We start from the raw sequence: 19467 nt of genomic DNA on the forward strand, positions 1-19467 counted from the left end.
ACGGCACACAACCTGAAATCCCTAGGGTGTCTCATTTTCAGAAATGTCTGGGTTTGATAGATTTTCTGGGTGTTGGCTGACTGAGTTCACAAAATCCACAGCTATCCAAATTTTAAAAAAAGGTTAGTTTTGAGTGGTAAAATATAATCTATCAATGTTGGGTTTTTTGCCACTATCTACCACAGACGTTTAGCCAAGCGAACCAAATGGGGAACCTTTTCCATCTGGAGACATGAGCTTGAAAAACATTTGTGGAACCCCGTAGATTCCAGAACTTTACCTCACAGAAATGTAAAGAAAATCTTTGGTTTTAACCAAAGTTTAAAGTTTGTAAGGGCTTCTGTGTAACAAAACCCTTGTGCGAATCACACAAAGCACACTACCTGGACTCCTTTTGGTGTCTAGTTTTCATAAATATCTGTGTCTCTCCTGCGGTGCTGGCTGAGCTAGAGCCTAAAACCCACAGCTACTCAAAATGCAAAATAGAGGCTGGTTTTGAGTGGAGAATTCTGATCTTTCTATGTTGGATTTTGCGCCTTTCATGTCGCAGGCGCTAGGCCTACCAACACCAGATTGGGTACCGTTTTTCTTGGGCGAAGTGTGGTAATGCGGGGTAGTAATGAATTTGTGGATAATTGCAGATTGCAGAAATTTTCGGGACAGAAATGTCAGGAAAATGTCTGTTTTTAGCCAAGGTTTGAGGTTTGCAACGACTTCTTGGTAAAAAAAACCCTTGTGAGACCCATGCAACTCCCACTACTCTGGACTTCCATGGTGTCTAGTTTTTAGGAAGATTTGGGTTTGGTAGATATCCTGGGTGCCTACTGAGCTAGAGCTCAAAATCCACAGCTACCCCAATTAATAAAAAGAGTTGGTTTTGAGTAGAACAATTTCATGTGTCCATGTTGCATTTTGGCCAATTTCATATAGAAGGCAATAGGCTCATGGAACACACGTTGGGTGCTTGTCATACCAGAAGACGTGTGGGAACGCTAGTTGGTAGAACATTTGTGGATCACCAGAGATTTTGGAACTTTCCATGACATAATGTGAGGAAAATTTCAGTTTTGGGCCAAAGTTTGAGGTTTGCAAGGGATTTTGGATAAAAAGAACTTGCGAGATGCTCTCAAATCATAGCACACTGCATTCTATGGGTGTCTATTTTTCAGAAATGCCTTGGTTTGGTAGATTTCACTTGGTGTCGGTCAAGCGAGAGCCCAAAATCATCAGCACATGTGCCAAGCCCAGCCACACAAGTGGTATATCATTTTTACCGAAAGACATTTGGAAACACAAAATAGTAGAATATTTGTTATTATGAACTGGATTTCTATGCATTTGCGTCTTCCAAGTGAAAACCAATAAGCAAGAAAGCAGACAATTTGCAAAACGCCCTCTGAATCACACTAATGTATGAGTAATAACCATTGTTCTTAAACTCAGTGACTTGTGTACATTTCAGAAGTAAATAGTTTCCCATTTGTCATTCTTTGGCTTCGACCACTTGAATTGCTTTTTGTTGGTACACAATTAAAAATCATAGGGGTATATTATCAAGGATGTATCGCTGAGTTAACGGCACTTTATCTCAGCCAAAGTCACGATAAATGTATTGCCCCATTCACAAGCTGGTGCTAACAGCCCATATCACCAGTTTACCTGTGAAAGCAGCCTCAAAAAACATTGCGGCAGATGACCCTGGCAACTACCGCTAATGAGATGCAGACTAGGCGTTCCCGTGCAAAAAGCCGCAACAGCACCAGGCCGCAACATTCTCAACGACCAGCCAGATCGGCGATGAGAACCCAAAACAGGCGTTAAGGCGCGTTAGCAGCAGGAAATTAACACCTGCTCTGACCTGGTGTAAAGTTGGGCGACAGCCTGCACCAGAAAAGGGAGCCCAGGCCAGAGCCACACCTGAAGGGCAACAGATGCCATGGAGCCACTGACCATGCAGCTGGGAGCCCCAACAGGGCCATAACACCCACCAACCCCAGAACCCCATCCCAGGGCACCCCCGCCCCCTGGGCAAAGACATGTCAACTTCATGAAACTATGAAACCATGTACAAAATAATTCACCTGATGTCGCACAATCACAACAGACAACATGCATTTGTCTTCACAAGAATGAGCATCACACATTGACCTTTGGATTACCAAATGAAACATTTTATTTAAAAAAACTCAAAACAATAATTTTAAAGACTCATGGAGGGTCTCCTCGGGACAATCTGTAGGTCACTGCCTGCAAGACAAAATTCCAGATAAGAAGGTGTGTCATGCGCACATCAAAGGACAGAGAGAGAGCCAAAGAGAGAGAGAGAAGGAGAAGGAGAGAGAGAGAGAGAAAGATGGAAAGAGAGGGAGAGAGAGAGAGAGAAAGACGGAAAGAGAGACACAGTGAAAAGAAGAGAGGGATAGGGAGAGAAAGTGCCGACACTGCGCACCCATGCCTTACTGCTCACCTGCTGCCACCGGTGTGTCTCCAACCACGTGCCGGTATGCACTGCAGTTCACCAGGTCCCTCATCTGAAACAGAGTCCAGATACATGAATGGCAGAGTACATACAATTGCACATGCAATCATCGCCTGTCTGTCCCTGCACACCCAGGCAGCTGCACCTCAGCCCCTCTCATTTCCCAGCGGTATATACCGGCCACTGCGCACCCAGGCAGCTGCACCCCAGCCCCTCTCACCGCCAAGCAGTGCATGCCCGCCCTTGCGCGCCCAGGCCTCACTGCTCACCTTCTGCCACTGGCGTGTCTCCAAGAGGGCCCACCACGTGCCGGTGCAAGCCCCAAGCCCAGGGCCAGCGAGCATGGCACCCTCCACATCATGCAGCCCCGCTCCGCGGGCCACCAGGTCTCACACTTGATTCTGGGTCTTGATTTCGTTATGGCAGAGGACATATCAGTGCACACAGCATCATCGCAGGCTTTACACCCGCTCAGCCCTTGAGGTGCCACTAACTCTGTGACCAGTGAGGCAACGCCAAATGGCGGTAGGCCAGCACTGCCCGCTGGCTCAGGCCTAAACTGCGGTCCAGCAGGGCTAACAACAATCAACACCAGTCCGGGCTGCCAGGACGGGGCATCATCGCAGGCTGCACACCCGCTCAACACTTAAGGTGCCCCTACCTCAGTGCACCGAAAGTCACCGTCCCATGGCAGTGTGCGTGTACCGGACGCAGTGTATCCAGTGCCACCAAGTCTGTGCCCCGCAAGTCATGGACCCTCTATGATTGAGTATCGTGGTGTGGACGCCATCGTGTCACCACCTGCCCTGGGGAATGTGATGTTGCAGGGCCCTAGGCCCTCATGCATGAATGAGAAACATATGGATACACCCAGAGAGACAGTGGAAATGGCGTCGAGCACGTGCGCCCGGCCCTTTTTATTTGCAGGGTCACATGTCCTGTGACGCGTGTGCTGGATGGGTGTGGTGTGGGTGTAAACCAGCCGTGAGGGAGTGGCTGTGGCATGCTGACAACTAGACCTGTGATCTGCAGATCAATACAGGGTCGACCTGGGACATGTAGCGTTGTTGTCCCCCCTGTGAGCATAAGCGGAGTGGGTTGGCCTGGCATATGCCAATCCAGCGTAAGGGTTTGAACAATGACCCCTGGGCTCTGGGCGTGGTTCCATACTGGGCTGGACAAGGCAGTAACTAATGTGGGTGTCCCTGTTGTTGTGACGGTGCCACCCGGACACCAATCAGCAATGTGTCACCCTGGACCCAAGTTAAACGTCATGAGCAACATGGAAGTAAGAGGGAATCAATGACCCTACATTCATCCATACTTTCACACTTGAACCATCATAGACATGACACATCTGTGTGATTATGAATGTTTAATGCACATTCAGTGGAGTGCTGCAGCTGGAGCAGTACAGGGCCATACCAACCCCACTTTACAATGTTGACCCATGGAGGGCCAGCCAGAGTCCTTCAGGGAATGACAAATCCAAAGATGAGGAAGAGTTCAGTCCGCAGTCTGATTGCTGTGTCATTGGCGATCAAACAGAATATGGCAGTCCATGTCGAGGTCCAAGGTGAGTGCTGCAGAGTATATTGGGGGCCAGTGGAAGGGGTGATGTAAAGGCCAGAACCAAGCAGAAACAGGCCCTGTGGCGGAGATGAATGATACTGCGTCCTTCTTACCAAAAAGCCAGATTCATCTGCATCTTCGTCCTCTGCTGTTTCATGTGCCTCACGTGTGGGTGGTGGTGTTCTGTCTGCAGCACTGTGTGGCAGTTACACATCAGTGGCCGGAGGTGGAATGTCTGCCGCACTGTGTGGCACTGACACTTCAGCGGGTGGAAAGGTGGATGTAGTAGTAGCAGCAGCATGCATCAGCGCCATGCCTTGTGGCGGCAATGCCTTGAGGATGGTCCTGAGGTCATTGAGGAACCCAGCTACCTCTCTCTGGTGTGCAGCTGTGGCAGCCGCTCTTTCCACCTGCGTCCGCTCCATGGTCTCCATTAACTTGCGCATGTGTCCCAACTCCTGTGTGACATCTCTAGAGCCACTCTGACTGGACAGTTGTTCTAGTCTCTGAGTCATGGCTGCAGCGATGTCAGCCATGGTCCGTTGGAGAGCATGGAGCAGACTGCGGGTGTCCATTAGGGACTGTGAGTGGTCCCTGATGAGACTTAGACACCCATGTATGGCATCTAGTTTGGCTGCCATGCGGTCGAACCTCACCCGCACCTGTTTAGCCAGATTCTCCTGGCACCCCAACACATTGCATTGGAAAGCCAAGTGTTCTTCGTGGGGGTCCTGGGAGGCAGCTGTGGTGGTGGGTGCTGCCTGCTGCGTGGTCTGTGCAGTGGGTGGGGTCTCCTAATTACAGCTTAGCTGCCCTGCTCCTGGAGGTGGGTTGCGGAGGCTCTCCACAAGCTGTTGGAGGGCGTCGGAGTCGAAGCTGTGGTCGTCCTCTTTGTCATCAGAGAAGAAAGGTTTGAGCTGCTCTGCAGGAGGTGTTGGATTTCCCTCTGCAATGCAAAGGGGAGACGCAGTTTAACATTACGTTCACATGTATGTTGACGCATTGTACATGTTTACATTCACACTCCATGACAGTGTACATTGTGACTGTTTGGGAGGAGCTGCCTATTTGGTGCGGGACAGTGAACATTTTGACAACATCACAGATGTGTGTTGGTTCTTGTACATTATCAACTCACTTTTCCCTGCAATGCCAAATGTGTTTGGCCAGTTTCTGCACACATATGGCACTGGTTGTGTCCTGTGTTCTGTTGTGGAGGTGTTGCGGTTTGTACCACATCGTTGTCAATGTTGATGTGCTCTGCATGTTAAGTGTTTGTGCTGCATTTTGTGGGAGTCGCCCTGCAGCTTTGATTTTGCGGCCCCTTCTCCCTTACATGCAGTGTGCCTTTGACTTCAGTGCTTATACGGTGCTGTGATGTTGCATACTTGGGTGCATTGGTCTCTTGCTGGGAGTTGGGGTCTGGGACAGGGTTTGTCTTCAGATATGCTCTACTTAATTGTGCATGTGTGCCATTGTGCCCATCTCCCCCCGTTCCCCAAGTCCCTGGTCTTTACTCACCCTGGTGCTGTTGAGCAGTGCCCGGTCCCCCAACTCCTGCCACTGTCTCCCCACTGATGACTGTGGACACCATTTCCTCCATCTCGTCCAGCTTGAATTCAGAAGTTGGAGACTCGACAGAAAGATGCTCAGGGTAGGTCCCATTGCAACAATTTGCGTTTTGTGGGATTCCCGGAGCGCATGGCAGGACGGGCTCTTGAAGAATCAATCTAGACATGGAGCAGGAACCATTGGCCCTCCTCTGATCTCTCTTTCCTGTTCATTATAGAATGGGCACAAATGCCCAGATGCATCAACCGTTTTAGGAAGTGCAAACGGTGCGATTCGCATAAATCGGCCTTTTGCACTTCCTAAATTGGTTACTGGGATGCATCAAGCATTTTTTGGAATTTGCTTTTTTTGCGAGTTCCAAAAAAATGCGATTGCTGTTAAGGAATCGCACATTTGCGATTCCTTAACAGCAATGCATCATCCCCAAAACATTTGCGATTTCCAAAATTGCAAATGCAAATTACCACGAAGTTGAACTTCGTGGTAATTTGGAAAAATGTTTAAAAACGCATGAAAATGCATTTTTTAAACGTGTACGTTACAGGCACACATGTCCTTAGGACATGTGTGTATGTAACTCACATGTAAAAGTGCATTTCATGAGTGCAGGGGGGGGTCCGTGGGACCCCCCTCTCCACCCTTGAAAGGCTTTGATGCATTCCAAATTTAAATTGCGAATTCGCAATTCCCATTCATTCCTATGGGCATTTCAGCCCATAGGAATGAATGGGAATATCGGATTCGCTTTTTGGAAATCGCAATTTTTTTGGAATTCGGTAAAAAATGCGATTTTTACCGAATCCCAAAAAAATTGCGAAATTAATGATGCATTGCCATTTGCGAATCCTTAATTGCGATTCCTTATTTTTCGCAATTAAGGAATCGCAAATGACAATGTTGATGCATCTAGGGGATAGTGCATTGGAGCTTCCTCTGGCACTAGGATCGCCCCCCAGAGCAATGATTACCAGGATCCTTAATTATTGAGACAGAGATTGCATACTTAGGAAGGCTCCCCAGCTCAGGAAGGTCACCTTTGAAAAGTGATCGATCAGGATATTCACAGACTACACGCAGACTGTCCAAACTAAGTGTAAATACTACACAGGGGTCAAGCAGAAGCTCAAAGAAATGGGCCTTTCACACATGCTGGTATACCCTGTGAACCTCTGGGTGCAGCATGATAGTCAGGCACATTTCTTTTAGACTTGCATGGAGGTGTTTGGTACACCACATCTGCGGCCATGCTCTGGAGGCTTTATGGGACCTCGAGGTGGGGGTCAGCGATCTGGCAGGGGGAGGTCAAAGGTGGTGCCAAGCCTCTACACCCTAGATTTCTTAGAATGGGGTGGTGGTGGGCGCTAAGGGCACTCTAGACTTGGAGTACCAGGGGGTGATCTTGGAGAGTAGCCAGGCCCTGGAAAGTGGCATGAGGTACTGCTTAGCTGAAACCTCCACACTTGAAATTCTGGAACAGAGACCTTAGAACAAGGTTCCAGGTGTGCTGGACGAAACTCCTCTTGGAGATTAGACAGGCACATATACCCGAAAAAATGAGATGATGGGGTCCTGGATTGTTGGCAGTCCAGGGCCCACTGCTGGAACTACTTTATTGAATGCTCTCTGCATCTATGGCAATGTGCTGCCTGTTGGGGACCGGTCGCAGATCTCTTTTTACTCCTGGTGAAGTAGGCATGGAGGGGGCTTCGAGGATTGAACCTGTTGGCAGGAGGTAGCCCTCCCACCCCTCCTCCCTACTGAATGCTGTCTGAGGGACTGATTCTCTCAGAGCCTCTTCTTTCCACTGCTGAGGAGTTGGTGCTGGTATTGAGCAGCCTAGCCCCACGGTCGTGGGTGGGTGTAAGCCAAGTGCTGTGCTCTACCACATTAGACAATATACTTTCACTGTTGTTTGGTGTTTTAGTACATGTTCTTGAGTTACCATAAGGGCTATCATGGGAGTAAGCTGGGGAGACACAAATTGATACACTACAATGGTTTGTTCCCTAGGGATGGGGGAATGGGGAAATTACAAATATAGTTCTGGTATGTTTTATTGGTATTGTCACTATCTTCTAGTGATGTCTATGCTTTTGTTATGATGTTGTTGTATGGCACTGGAGGGATTGGTTCTTCATGCACATGGAACGCAGGGCTTATAAGCACTCTGTACAAGTTCTGGGAGGAAATATAGTGTGCTTTTGCCATAGGCCTGCATGTGTTCTTTGTTGTGGCCATGCTTCCTTGCTAGCTTTTGTTGCTTGCCCATGTGGCCAGCAGCCATTTGGTCAGTCTGCCACTGTGTAAATAAATTTTTTCTCCAGTTTTCAAAGCCATTTTCCAGGGAGATTCATAGGAGAGGTCTATGCCTTTTTGTTAATTTTGTGGCTTTCCCTGATATCAGTTTGATATGCTTGAGGATCATTATGAAACACTGTTCATATATGCATATACTATATTCTATGCATTTTTTTAAACATTTTTCACCTGTACCTCCTAGCCTTCCAATTGGTTTCTTATAGTCCCCTAGTACACCAGCAATCAGTTTATTTATTTATTTTGTTTAACTTGATTTAGTTTTTATTATATTCATGTTTATCTTTTCCATTTTGTTTTCAATTTTTAAATGTATTTATTGCTTTTACATTTTTCCCCATCCTCCCCCTGCCTGACACCAGCATTCATTTTTAAGGATTGTCATTACTCAATTTGGCCTGGCCAGTGGACCCCCTGCCTTCCATATGTGCACAGATGTACACCAGAGTTCATTTTTTTAAGGACCCTGCCATATGTGCATACCATTTGCCTGCCATATGTGCATACACACTAGCATTTACTTTAATTCCATTTCCCCCTGGATTCCTCTGCTTGCCATAGGTGCACACCAGCATTCATTTTTTAAAGATTATTCCATTTTCCCCTGGACCTCCTGCCTGCCTTAGAGGCACACAACAGCATTCATTCTTTAAGGATTATTTCCATTTTCCTCTGGTGCCCCTGCCTGATATATGTGCACAGTGCACACACCATCATTCATTTTGTAAGGATTATTACAATTCCCTCTGCACCTCCCTGACTGCCACAGGTGTCTCCCTTAGCTGCACGTAAAGTAATCTGTTATCTTCACTGAAAGTTAAATGTTATGGTTGTGTTTTTTGAATTTGGAATGTGTACACTGTTGTTGCTAATTGTTAAGGATGATTAGTAGCTACACTAAATTATATTGTCTGTACTATGAATAATTCAAACTGCAAAAATGCCACATTCCACTAAATGTTTTTCATGCTTGTTTGCTTTTAGGTGCACAAGAAACATTCATTCACACTACTGCCAGACAGACGTCCTGTATAAAGTGACGTGACCAACAACACATGGAGTGAGTCCTCCAGTCTCTTCCGCTTGAGCAGCTAAGTGCCAATGCCACCTGACAGCTTCAAGATGGAACCAAAGAAATGTGCTGCTAAGAAAGTGGCCAGTAAGGAGGAAAATAAGAAGCAGATTACTACCAGTGGCTTGCCACCCAACGCCTTTTTCAGGAAACTTTGTTTGCCTGCTGCACAATCCTCTGGGCAGCAAGCTGGGAGCAGCACTCCGCCATCAATGACAGCACTACCGCAACCTAAACCCAAGCCCTTGTCTTTTAGCGAGGTAGCCACTGCAATAATGGCAATGATCAGCGAGTCTGAATTGGATTTGTCTCAGCCACACACTAGTACACAATCATCACAGGAAACTCTGCAAAGTGGACAACAGGGATGCAGCCAGCAATAGTAGATCTTCCTGAAGTTGAACTTCCTGCTGAGCAAGATGTACCTGTTGTTAAACCTTTGGCTTCCAGATCTCCAGCGAGAAAAAGGAAGGGTACTCCACCATTATCCTGAAGTCACCCTTCTGATGATCTGGACATGGACTGGACTCCAGTTGAGACTGAAACATGCCAGAAGAGACAAGGGAAAAGGAAAGTTCCTGAAACCTTACAATTTGGAAGAAGATGAGGATGACGAGGCAGTCATTGTCATGGAAGCTGGCTCAAAGAACACGGACATTAGCCATCCTATTCAACCTGCTCTGACGGATAGGGCACCTGTACCACCACCACCCTCAGTTTCCATATTGGTAAGGCCCTGCTGAGTCCTGAATCCACCAGTACCTCAGTTAAAGAACGCACTACAGAGAGTCAATCGATTACAGCCCACCTACATCCAATTCTAGTTCAGGCTTTTGCAGTGGCACACTAAGAAAGTTCTCCTCCCCAGTTTGGAACATCTTTATGATTAGCAAGCAGGAGGATAACATTACAATATGCTCCATTTGCCATGCGAGTGTTCATAGAAGTAAACCTGGTTCACACTATGGTACTGCAAGCCACAAGTCCCATATGACAAAACATCACACAATCTGGTGGGAGGCGCACCATAGAAAAATGTATGCAGGTGGTAGTGGTAATGTTGAGAGAGGGGAATTTGCTCTGATCACAGGGGGTGGAGAAGGTGATAAGGAAGAAGAGGGTGACATCTTTATACTAAGCTGCCCTGTCCCCATGGGTGCTCAAGTATCACCCACATCAGCAACCGCAATATGGCACAAGAGTCAGATTGAGATATCACCATATACAGTGGCACCACAAAAGTAATAAAGCAGGCTACTATTACGGGCATGTTTAGGCAGGAGGGGTCCTACGAACGCAACCACCCATCGGCATATTTGTACAATGGGAAGCTGACTAAAATGTTAGCGTTGGACCTCCTTCCATTGTTTTTGTGGAAGGAGTGGGAGTTTTAGAAATTGTGGTGGCCATCTGCCTGAAATGGAAGGTTCCCGTTTGACCTATTTTGCCAGAGGTGCTGTTCCAGCGTTGCATCACGATTTTCTGCAATTGGTTGGACAAGCTTTGTAGCAGAGTGCTGTTCACACTATCTACCTGATGACAGAGAGGTGGACCAGCTGTCAAGCCACTGATTACATGTGTATCACTGCACACTGGATCTCTTTTTTGGGGGGTTAGGCGGCAGCTATCTACAGGTCTTCCAGCGCTCAAGAAGCTTTTAAGGGCTTTTGGCAGCATTCAACACTAGCCATGTTCGCCATGGAGAAATCCCATACCGCTGCAAACATCTTGGAAGACTTTAACAGCAAGGTGTTTGAATGGCTGCACCTAGAGGTCTCAGAATTGGATTTGTTGCCACAGACAATAGCAGAAATATAATTAAGGCCATGGCAGATGTAGGCTATTTCAGGGCCCTGTTGTTGGCTAATTGCATCAACCTGCTTGTGCAGGACTTTCTCAAAAAAGAAGACATAGTCAGCCACATACTGACCACCTGCAGAAGAATCTGCACTCAGATCAGAAAATGCTTTATTCGATTTTAGAAACTTAGTAAAATCATAAAAGCAATATTTAAAATAATACATTCAGACAAAAAAAGACATTTAAAATTATTCCATAGATCAACAGACATCACATCAAAAAATACAACATTGGTCAATCGATTACATGTTCAGTGCATGGGGAGGAAGCAGCACGTGGCGCACTACTTAAAAAATAAAAAAATTAAAGGCGGCAGGATTAAGTGATTTGCCCAGAAGCATCGCCTACCAAGGCAAGATATTTGAGGTATAAAAGCTGGAACCTGTGCTAAAATACACTATTGCCGAAAACTTTTACTTTTGCAATGCATGGGGCACGTGACGCACTACTTACACGAGAAAAACTACATCGCATTAACTTGAACAGCACGTAGCACACTGCTGCGAGAACGGCCACGTGGCGCTTGGCAAATTAAAGAAACGTGGCAGGATTAAGTGATTTGCACAGAACAAACGATAAGAAATCAAGTTTAACGTTATTAAAAAACATGGAGAGCGTGCTAAAATACGACATTGGTCAATCGATTACATGTGCTGTGCATGGGGAGGAAGCAGCATGTGGGCACGTCTTAAAAAATTAAAGGCGGCAGGATTAAGTGATTTGCCCAGAAACATTGCCTACCAAGGCAAGATATTTGAGGTATAAAAGCTGGAAACCATGCTAAAATACACTATGGCCGAAAACTTTTACTTTTGCAATGCATGGGGCTCGTGACGCACTACTTACACGAGAAAAACTACATCGCATTCACTTGAACAGCACGTAGCACACTGCTGAGAGAACGGCCAGGTGGCAATGGCAAATTAAAGAAACGTGGCAGGATTAAGTGATTTGCACAGAACAAACGATAAGAAATCAAGTTTAACGTTATTAAAAAACATGGAGAGCGAGCTAAAATATGACATTGGTCAATCGATTACATGTGCTAAGCATGGGGAGGAAGTAGCACGTGGCGCACTACTTAAAAAATGAAAGGCAGCAGGATTAAGTGATTTGCCTAGAAATAACGGCTACCAAGATACGTTATTCAATATACAAGAGCTGGAAACTGTACTAAAATACACTATTGCCGAAAACATTACTTTTGCAATGCATGGGGCACGTGACACACTACTTACACGAGAAAAACGACTTCTCATTAAGTTCACCAGCACGTAGCACACAAGTGCGGGAACGGTCACATGGCACTTGGCAAATTAAAGAAACGCAGCAGGATTAAGTGATTTGCACAGAAACAAAAGTTACGAGGTCAACTTTAACGATATAAGAAAGCAGGAAAGCGTGCTTAAAAACAACATTGTCAAATCGAACAAAAATGTGCATTTACGTGGTATTTAAAGATCGTTCCGATTAATTAATTTAATTACTCTTTCAAAAAGTGCTCACCTATGAAGAAGTGGATATGAACAGTATCAATGGCTGTGACTGTGGAATAGTAAAAGTTCGAGAAGGTTGGCAGGTTATTTTTTTATTTATTTATTTTGGAGTTTTATAAAGCGCATGGCATTACGCACACCGGCGTGTCCCCGCGCTAAGAGAGAGAGTGAAGAGACACGACGGGGAGGCTACATCAAAACTGAGCGAAAAAGATGTGTTTTTAGAGCTCTACAGAATTTTGCTTCGGAAGGTTCGAGACGTAGCTCCCTCGGAAGCGTGTTCCAGCTCTTCGCCACCAGTAGCCTAAAGGATCTGCCACCCATTCGGGTTTTATGAATTTTGGGGACTGCGAGTAACCCGGAGCCAGAGGATCTAAGCCTGCGTCCTGGGCTATAGGGAGTGATGAGGGATAGTAAAGGATTGGGTGCCTTGCCATTGATGATACGATGACATACGCATAGTGCTTTAAAAGTTATCCTCTCCCTTACCGGTAGCCAATGGAGGGTTTTAAGAGCGACTCTAGAGGCAGTTCTTCTTGGGAGCCTTAGCACCAGCCGGGCTGTGGCATTTTGCAGTACCTGGAGGCGGTTGAGGCTTTTTGCTGTTATTCCCAGATAGAGAAGATTGGAATAATCCAGTCTTGATGTAACCAAGGCGTGCACAAGAGTCTGTCTGGCACCGACCGGAAGTAGATCCAGGATCTTTCGTAGACTCTTGAGTATACCAAAGCACCTCCCGGCTACCCGGTCTACCTGGGGAGCAAATGTAAGGGTTATAAATGCTTTGCCGAACGATGATTGGTTGAGCATGATGTCACTGGGTGTGAGAGCTGTGATTGGGCATGTTGTAATTGAGTATGCGCAAATAAAATGAAATACGTTAGGGGTACTTAGCCAGATGGTGGGACGTATTGTGCGCATGCGTAACATTAACACGCATACGCTACCACAAACATGCATGCTCAAAGTGAAGGCAACTCCTAGGGGGTAAATACACAGATGTCGTTTGAACACCATCTCCTGCAGGAGGCGGGGAGCTGGCGGACAGTGGGGGAATTGGAGACCCTCCCACGGTCCTCAACGGTGAAGGTCAAAATAAATTTTTTTAAAAGGCCGTTTCTGGGGAATGGGGTCCCCGGGACCTTGAAGTGGCTTCAGGGCAGAGACTATGTAGCCCTCCTCCATTAAATAAAAATATATAATTAGCCATGCCCTGGGGGATGGGGACCCCTGTGCCCGGAATTGGGCAAGTGAGAGGGGCCACGCGGCCCCCTTCCCATAAAAAAATGTAATACGGATACTCTGCTTAGTGTCATCGTACAATAAGGGTACCCTTTCCATCACGCACTGAATGCTAATTGGCTGACAAGAGGTTGTCAACATTCGAAACTAGAAACTGTTGGCAGCCATGTTATGCCTCAGTAGAAGGGAGGCTGAAGAAACGTGTGAAATGTATGTTTAAAACGTGAAAAGGGGGAGGGTAAACACACGCTGATGCTCTAGGTCTGCTCAGGGGGTCCCACAAGGACCCCGGCGCCCCAATTTTATTTTGGGGGTAAAATCGCCGGGTGCACGTATGATCCGCGCATTCTAGCGATATTTAAAAAAAAAAAGAAACTTGGGCTTTCGCGCGTCTTTGGTAATTTGCATTCTTTCAACTGTTTAGAGGAGATGCACAAGTGCTGGAACGATAACACTATTTACCTGCTAAGTGAATTTTCTTTCATAGACTAACATTGAGTGGTTTCACTTGCAAATTCTTTTAAGTATGGAGTTTTGGAACTTTAAAATATTCATCTAAAATCATCCGAACAACAAATTCCAATTTACTCACCTGTTATCAGGAGAGAACCCGGTGCTGCACTTTTTAGCCCCACACTGACCCTGAAAGTAGTTCTAAGCATACTTACAAGTAACTTGCATTTCTTTCTATAGGAATCTTCTTCCTATAAAAAAAAAATGAATAAAGTTAGATTTGTGGGTCAGGCTCTAGGGAATGATGTCCCCAGGACCCAAAAAAAGTAAAAGGAAGGGGGGCCACACAATGTAATGTAATTTAAAAAATAAAATATCTAAAAATAAATAGTTTAAAAAACACTTAGTAAATCAGTTTAAAAAAATAAATATAAGAATAAATATATTTAAAAATTGTCATTTACAAAACCTTTAAAATTCATTGAAAAAACCATAGGTTTCAGACATGTTATAGTTAGGAATTAGCATTTACAAAACCTTTCAAATTCACTGAAAAAACTATAGGTTTCAGACATGTTATAGTTAGGATTTAGTATTTAAAAAACCTCAGAAATTCACTGAAGAAACCACAGGTTTCAGGGGTGTCATATTTAGTTGGACATTTCACTTGTACAAAACCATTGAAATTCCCCCGTTATAGTTAGTTGTACTAACTATAACTCACGCGCCCGCAATCCGCTGCTGATGTTGTCACATATTACATCATACATGACATGGTCAGTGACATCACTGATGACATCACTGATGACATCTCAAATGACATCACTTATGACAACATCCATCTGATACATCTTATCATTCACTAGTATAACTTTTTAACACTCATTATAAAATATGAAGTACCATACTTGAAAGCATTGATACACCAATACAAGTTGATTAAAAGCCACTTAGTGATTCCTAGATCTACACACACATCTAAACAGTTACCTATAGATTCACTTATACATGCTAACAAAGATCAACACAACACTATTAAATCTACTTATACACCTACATCAACATTACACACCAGCTCACATCATATCCACTTATGCAGCCATCCTACTCACTTATGCAAACAATTGATCATACTTATATTTACTAAACTACACACTTACACAAAGACCACTTTATTTATTCATGTAGATAGTAACTCATACTTAGTGTGTTATAAAATCACTATTACAAGAATACGGTTATCCATACATTCACTCATACAATCACTGAGCCTTACGTATACTTATTTATATACAACAACTGTTGCATACACTGCCTTTTGTATTTCTAGTTTGTTGGACATGTATCATTGAGAAATATATTTACTCATCATCACACCTATAAAGAGATTCACTCATCCAAACAACTGTTTCCACATACAGTCTTAACCTCATATACCTACTAAATCAACTATTTACACATCTTTGGACAGTCACACACCTCCCACCCAACCACACACACATTCATTTACTATCACATACAAATACTCACTTAACTATTAATAACTAATATACACTTTCACATTGCTAGTAACCAACTTATGTAGTACTTTACACATCAAGAGATAAAGTGATACAGTTATTCACAAAGTTTAATCACTATCTCATATATTTAGTGAGACACTTTAAATTAGTCACTTAGATAGTCATTCACTCTGCTATTAAATCCTCCATTCAGACACTTCTACATCAACTCAGACTTCAAGGCAGATTGCTATGTATATATAATACTTATTTAATTATTGAAGCAAACCACATTTACTGGATGATGTCATCAGTGATGTCATTTGAGATGTCATCAGTGATGTCATCAGTGATGTCACTGACCATGTCATGAATGATGTAATATGTGACATCATCAGCAGTGGATTGCGGGCGCGTGAGTTATAGTTAGTACACAACTAAAAAATAGTTTGTGTCACAACTAAAAAATGGTGGCTGGTAGCAGAAAATGGCAACATCTATACCCCTGGGCTACAATATAGCCCAATCCCAGCCCAAAACTCGCAGCAGCTGCTCCCTTCCCCAAACTTTCCTGGGGGGGCAGGCCTACCTGTGGTCGGCAAGCCCCCAATCAGGGCTTTAAGTGAGCCGGGTCTCACCGGGTCTGAGCACGAGCAGTTTTTTAAAGGGGGCCTCGAAATAGGTCTCTTTCGGGCTCTGTTTTGTGCCTGTTGCCACAGCAGTCTGTTTTTTCCGGACTGCAGTGACAGCAGGTACATCGTGTGTATGTGCTCACACTGCTCTCTTCTCACTAGTGGAGAAGTTACGGCATGACAGCATGCCAGGTGAGCTTTGCAGGGGAAGGGGAATCCTTTAAAGAGAGTCATTTTCTCTCTGGATTTCCCTTCTCTTTTTGAAACTCGGGAGCAGCAACATTGTCCTGGTGTCACCAGGGCTCTAAGTGGAAGGTTTTTTAATATTATATACAACAAGCCATAGTTGCTGATTATTATCTAATGCAACTAACACCCATTGACAAAGCCAATAGTCCTGACTTGTAGGTATGATGTTACTTGCTGTATCATTTATCTAGATGCAATGACAGAAAAAGCAAAATACAAGTCGGACGGCACACTATGCTCAGCACAGATTTTTTAGTTCAATGCTCAGCACAGATTTTTTAGTTCAAGTGTTTTCAAGCCATGCCTTTAATTACATTGACCACGCCCCGTTGAGAGACCCTCCAGTTTTTTAATCCCATTTAAAGCCCTGCCCCAAAGACCCCATTCTCTTCTAGTTGTCAAATGGAAAGCAAACGCTAATGGAGCCAGTCATTTTATAGTTTAGGATTGGCCAACCAGGGACTGTCTCAAATAGCGTTTTCTGAAGTTCATGTGGCCATGGGTTATTTTACCAGTGCGACTGACTCACTCTCCGGCTACTTATTCATGCAAGCTCCTCCCAGTGTCCACCCTCACGTTATTTATGCGGAAGAGACAAAGCTTCAAGTGCTGACGCTTTAATCTCTCTGTAAAAAGGGGCTGGAAGGCATATTTAGCGCAGCTCTAGTGATCCCTCATATATACCACTCCTGCTTCCTGCCTCGCACACCGTAGGCTCGGTGCCGTGAACATTTGAAGCTGACAGCGCCACTCATAATGTTCCTGGACGGGGGCTCTCATGCGCTATGGTGGACGGCTGGGGCCACGTTGTTGTGTGCTTTGTTTACTTTTTTCACACTGCCTTTGCTGCGTGACTACATCAGAAAATGGAACATTATGAAGCGGATTCCAGGTGTTAGCCCTACTTATCCTCTTCTGGGAAATTCGTTACATATCAAGCCCAAAAGCGGAGGTAAAATGTGTGTTTCTGTCTATAGTGTCTCTTTCACAATGACCGAAAACGATTGCAAAAAATGTGGCTTCTGCGCTACATGCATGCCTATTGTTATAATATATTGTTTGGCAAGAATAGTACCTTTTTTTCTCTTTTGCCGTCTTCACTGGCGGCGATTCTTTCATCAATGTAAAGGTTTTAAGTGCATCTCACTGGCACGTTTTCTTAATGACACATGCCACTTACTATCAGAGGTGATGGGAGCAGTACTCACATCACACAAGGATGCCCGTTCAGACTAGGTTTTGAGACCCAAAAATTCATATAAGTACAACACAATCCTAAAATTATTCTTACTTGTTACGTCAAAGCGCATGAAAACATCGGCTTGCTTAATATCCAGGCATATTCAGTTCATAAAACGTAAAACATCCAGGACTGTGAACGCCTAATGAAAACTATATCATTATTTGAAAGTAAATCCTCCTTCACTTTATTTTTACTTTTTTCAAACAAGTAAAACATACTAACGTTTTCCGAAACATCCTATTTTGAAAGTGTTATTTTGGCCAGATGAGACAGGAGATCGTTGTGCAGAATGGCTGAATAGTATTCGTATGGCCCAGATGCGATTGTAATTTTGTTGTGTAAAATGGAGAGTAATTAACGAGTTGAAGAAAAGCCCCCTTGCTTTTGGGTGTCTTCTTGCACTATGGTAGTTATGCCCTCTGTTGGTGCTGTGTGATAATCAGCTCTCGTTCAGGTGTTGTGGAGTAGAGCTAGATTGCTCCTGCTAAGGCGTGCATAGTCACATTTAATATTAAACGTTTTTTTTTCTGGACTAGTCCAAAGGCTAATAAAAAATTACAGTAGTCTGTTTCTGATTGCCACGAGTTTGGATTTCTCCCCTCCCCTTACCTGCCTTCTGAGCGGGACTAGGGTCGTAGGGTGCCACTATAGGAGTGCCACAGAGCATTGCTAGCCAGACCCGTTAGACGTGCTTACTTTGTAAAACAATGTGTGCCTGGGCTCAAGGTTTTACTCAAAACCCCACTGCCAGCTCTGCAAATAACAGAGGTGTCCAAGACCTAGACTGTTTAGTTTTGAATACAATTTAAGCCTCTTTAACCCACCACCAGACACTTCCTGCCCCACCAATGCAAGTTCTTTTCCAACCCTGCGTTCTCCCTTTGTCACAGTTTTTCCATCTTTCTTTTCCTCCTTCTTTACCTCTTTTTGTGTTTCACTGAGAGCAAGAATGAGAAAAGTGTGATCAGGAAAAATAAGTGCCGGTCACCAAAAATGAGTGCTAGAGGTCCCCACCTGCCACAGGCTCAAATTAAGCACTGCAGAAATGCTGGTGGTGAGCCTTGTTTCTCTTGTCCGCACCAATTGCAGCCTCCTCTGCTGTCGACGGATTTCACCAGGCAATCCTAGTCTTATGTCTGTCTTTTCGGACTGACATGCATGAGCTTTGGATGTTAAAATGCCATTGCATATCTTCGAAAAGCTGATTTAAATTGTAAGTATCCTGATCTTAAATGCTGGAAAAGCTGCAGCAGTGAGTTTGTTTGAGAGCTTTTGACAAGTTAGTCCCAGATAAAATACACTAGAGGCATAATCGGTGCAACTGGAATTATAGGGAAGGAAAAGGCAAAATTATGTGGCAGGGTTGACTAAATTATGAAGCAAGAAAAGGTAAATTATATGGCATAATACAGCAAATTTTCTGATAGCATTATTTCATTATTTTGTCATTTTTAGGGTTGAGCAATCAAGAGCATGCGCAGTTCATGTGTCTCACTTGTGAGACACTATTGTGTCCAAAAAGGGCTTTGGAGCCTGCCCATTGCTTACCATTTGTTGGCTTGTGTCGCATTCTTCTTAACAGCTTAGTAATTGGTCTCTGCAGGCCAAACCCAACGTCTGTTCCCTTCTGTGGAGCAGGGATCAAGCACTGATTGACTCAACTGCATCAGTGCCCATCCATTGCTCATGACATGATTGATGTACAATTTTGTCCTGTTTAGCTTCTAATGCCCTTCAAAGAAAAGGCAACATACTCAAGAGTATGGACCCATGTATAAA

General features: G+C 44.6%; 1 protein-coding gene across 2 annotated transcripts in view; it reads left to right on the forward strand.

The window, feature by feature from the left end:
- The first annotated feature begins 17013 nt into the window (after positions 1-17013).
- CYP4V2 (cytochrome P450 family 4 subfamily V member 2) overlaps positions 17014-19467 on the forward strand; it is a 176623-nt gene continuing 174169 nt past the window's right edge. The window contains exon 1 of one of the 2 annotated variants that reach the window (XR_015309387.1): positions 17014-17397. Coding sequence is in view for 1 of the 2 variants with exons in the window: in XM_086962550.1 (XP_086818676.1) it covers positions 17202-17397 (196 nt within the window). In the remaining variant the exon portion in view is untranslated. The remainder of the gene's footprint in view (positions 17398-19467) is intronic. The other variant, XM_086962550.1, reaches the window with a different exon arrangement.

This window comes from Lissotriton vulgaris, chromosome 3_1 (genome assembly GCF_964263255.1).
Source record: "Lissotriton vulgaris chromosome 3_1, aLisVul1.2, whole genome shotgun sequence".
NCBI classification, from domain to species: domain Eukaryota; kingdom Metazoa; phylum Chordata; class Amphibia; order Caudata; family Salamandridae; genus Lissotriton; species Lissotriton vulgaris.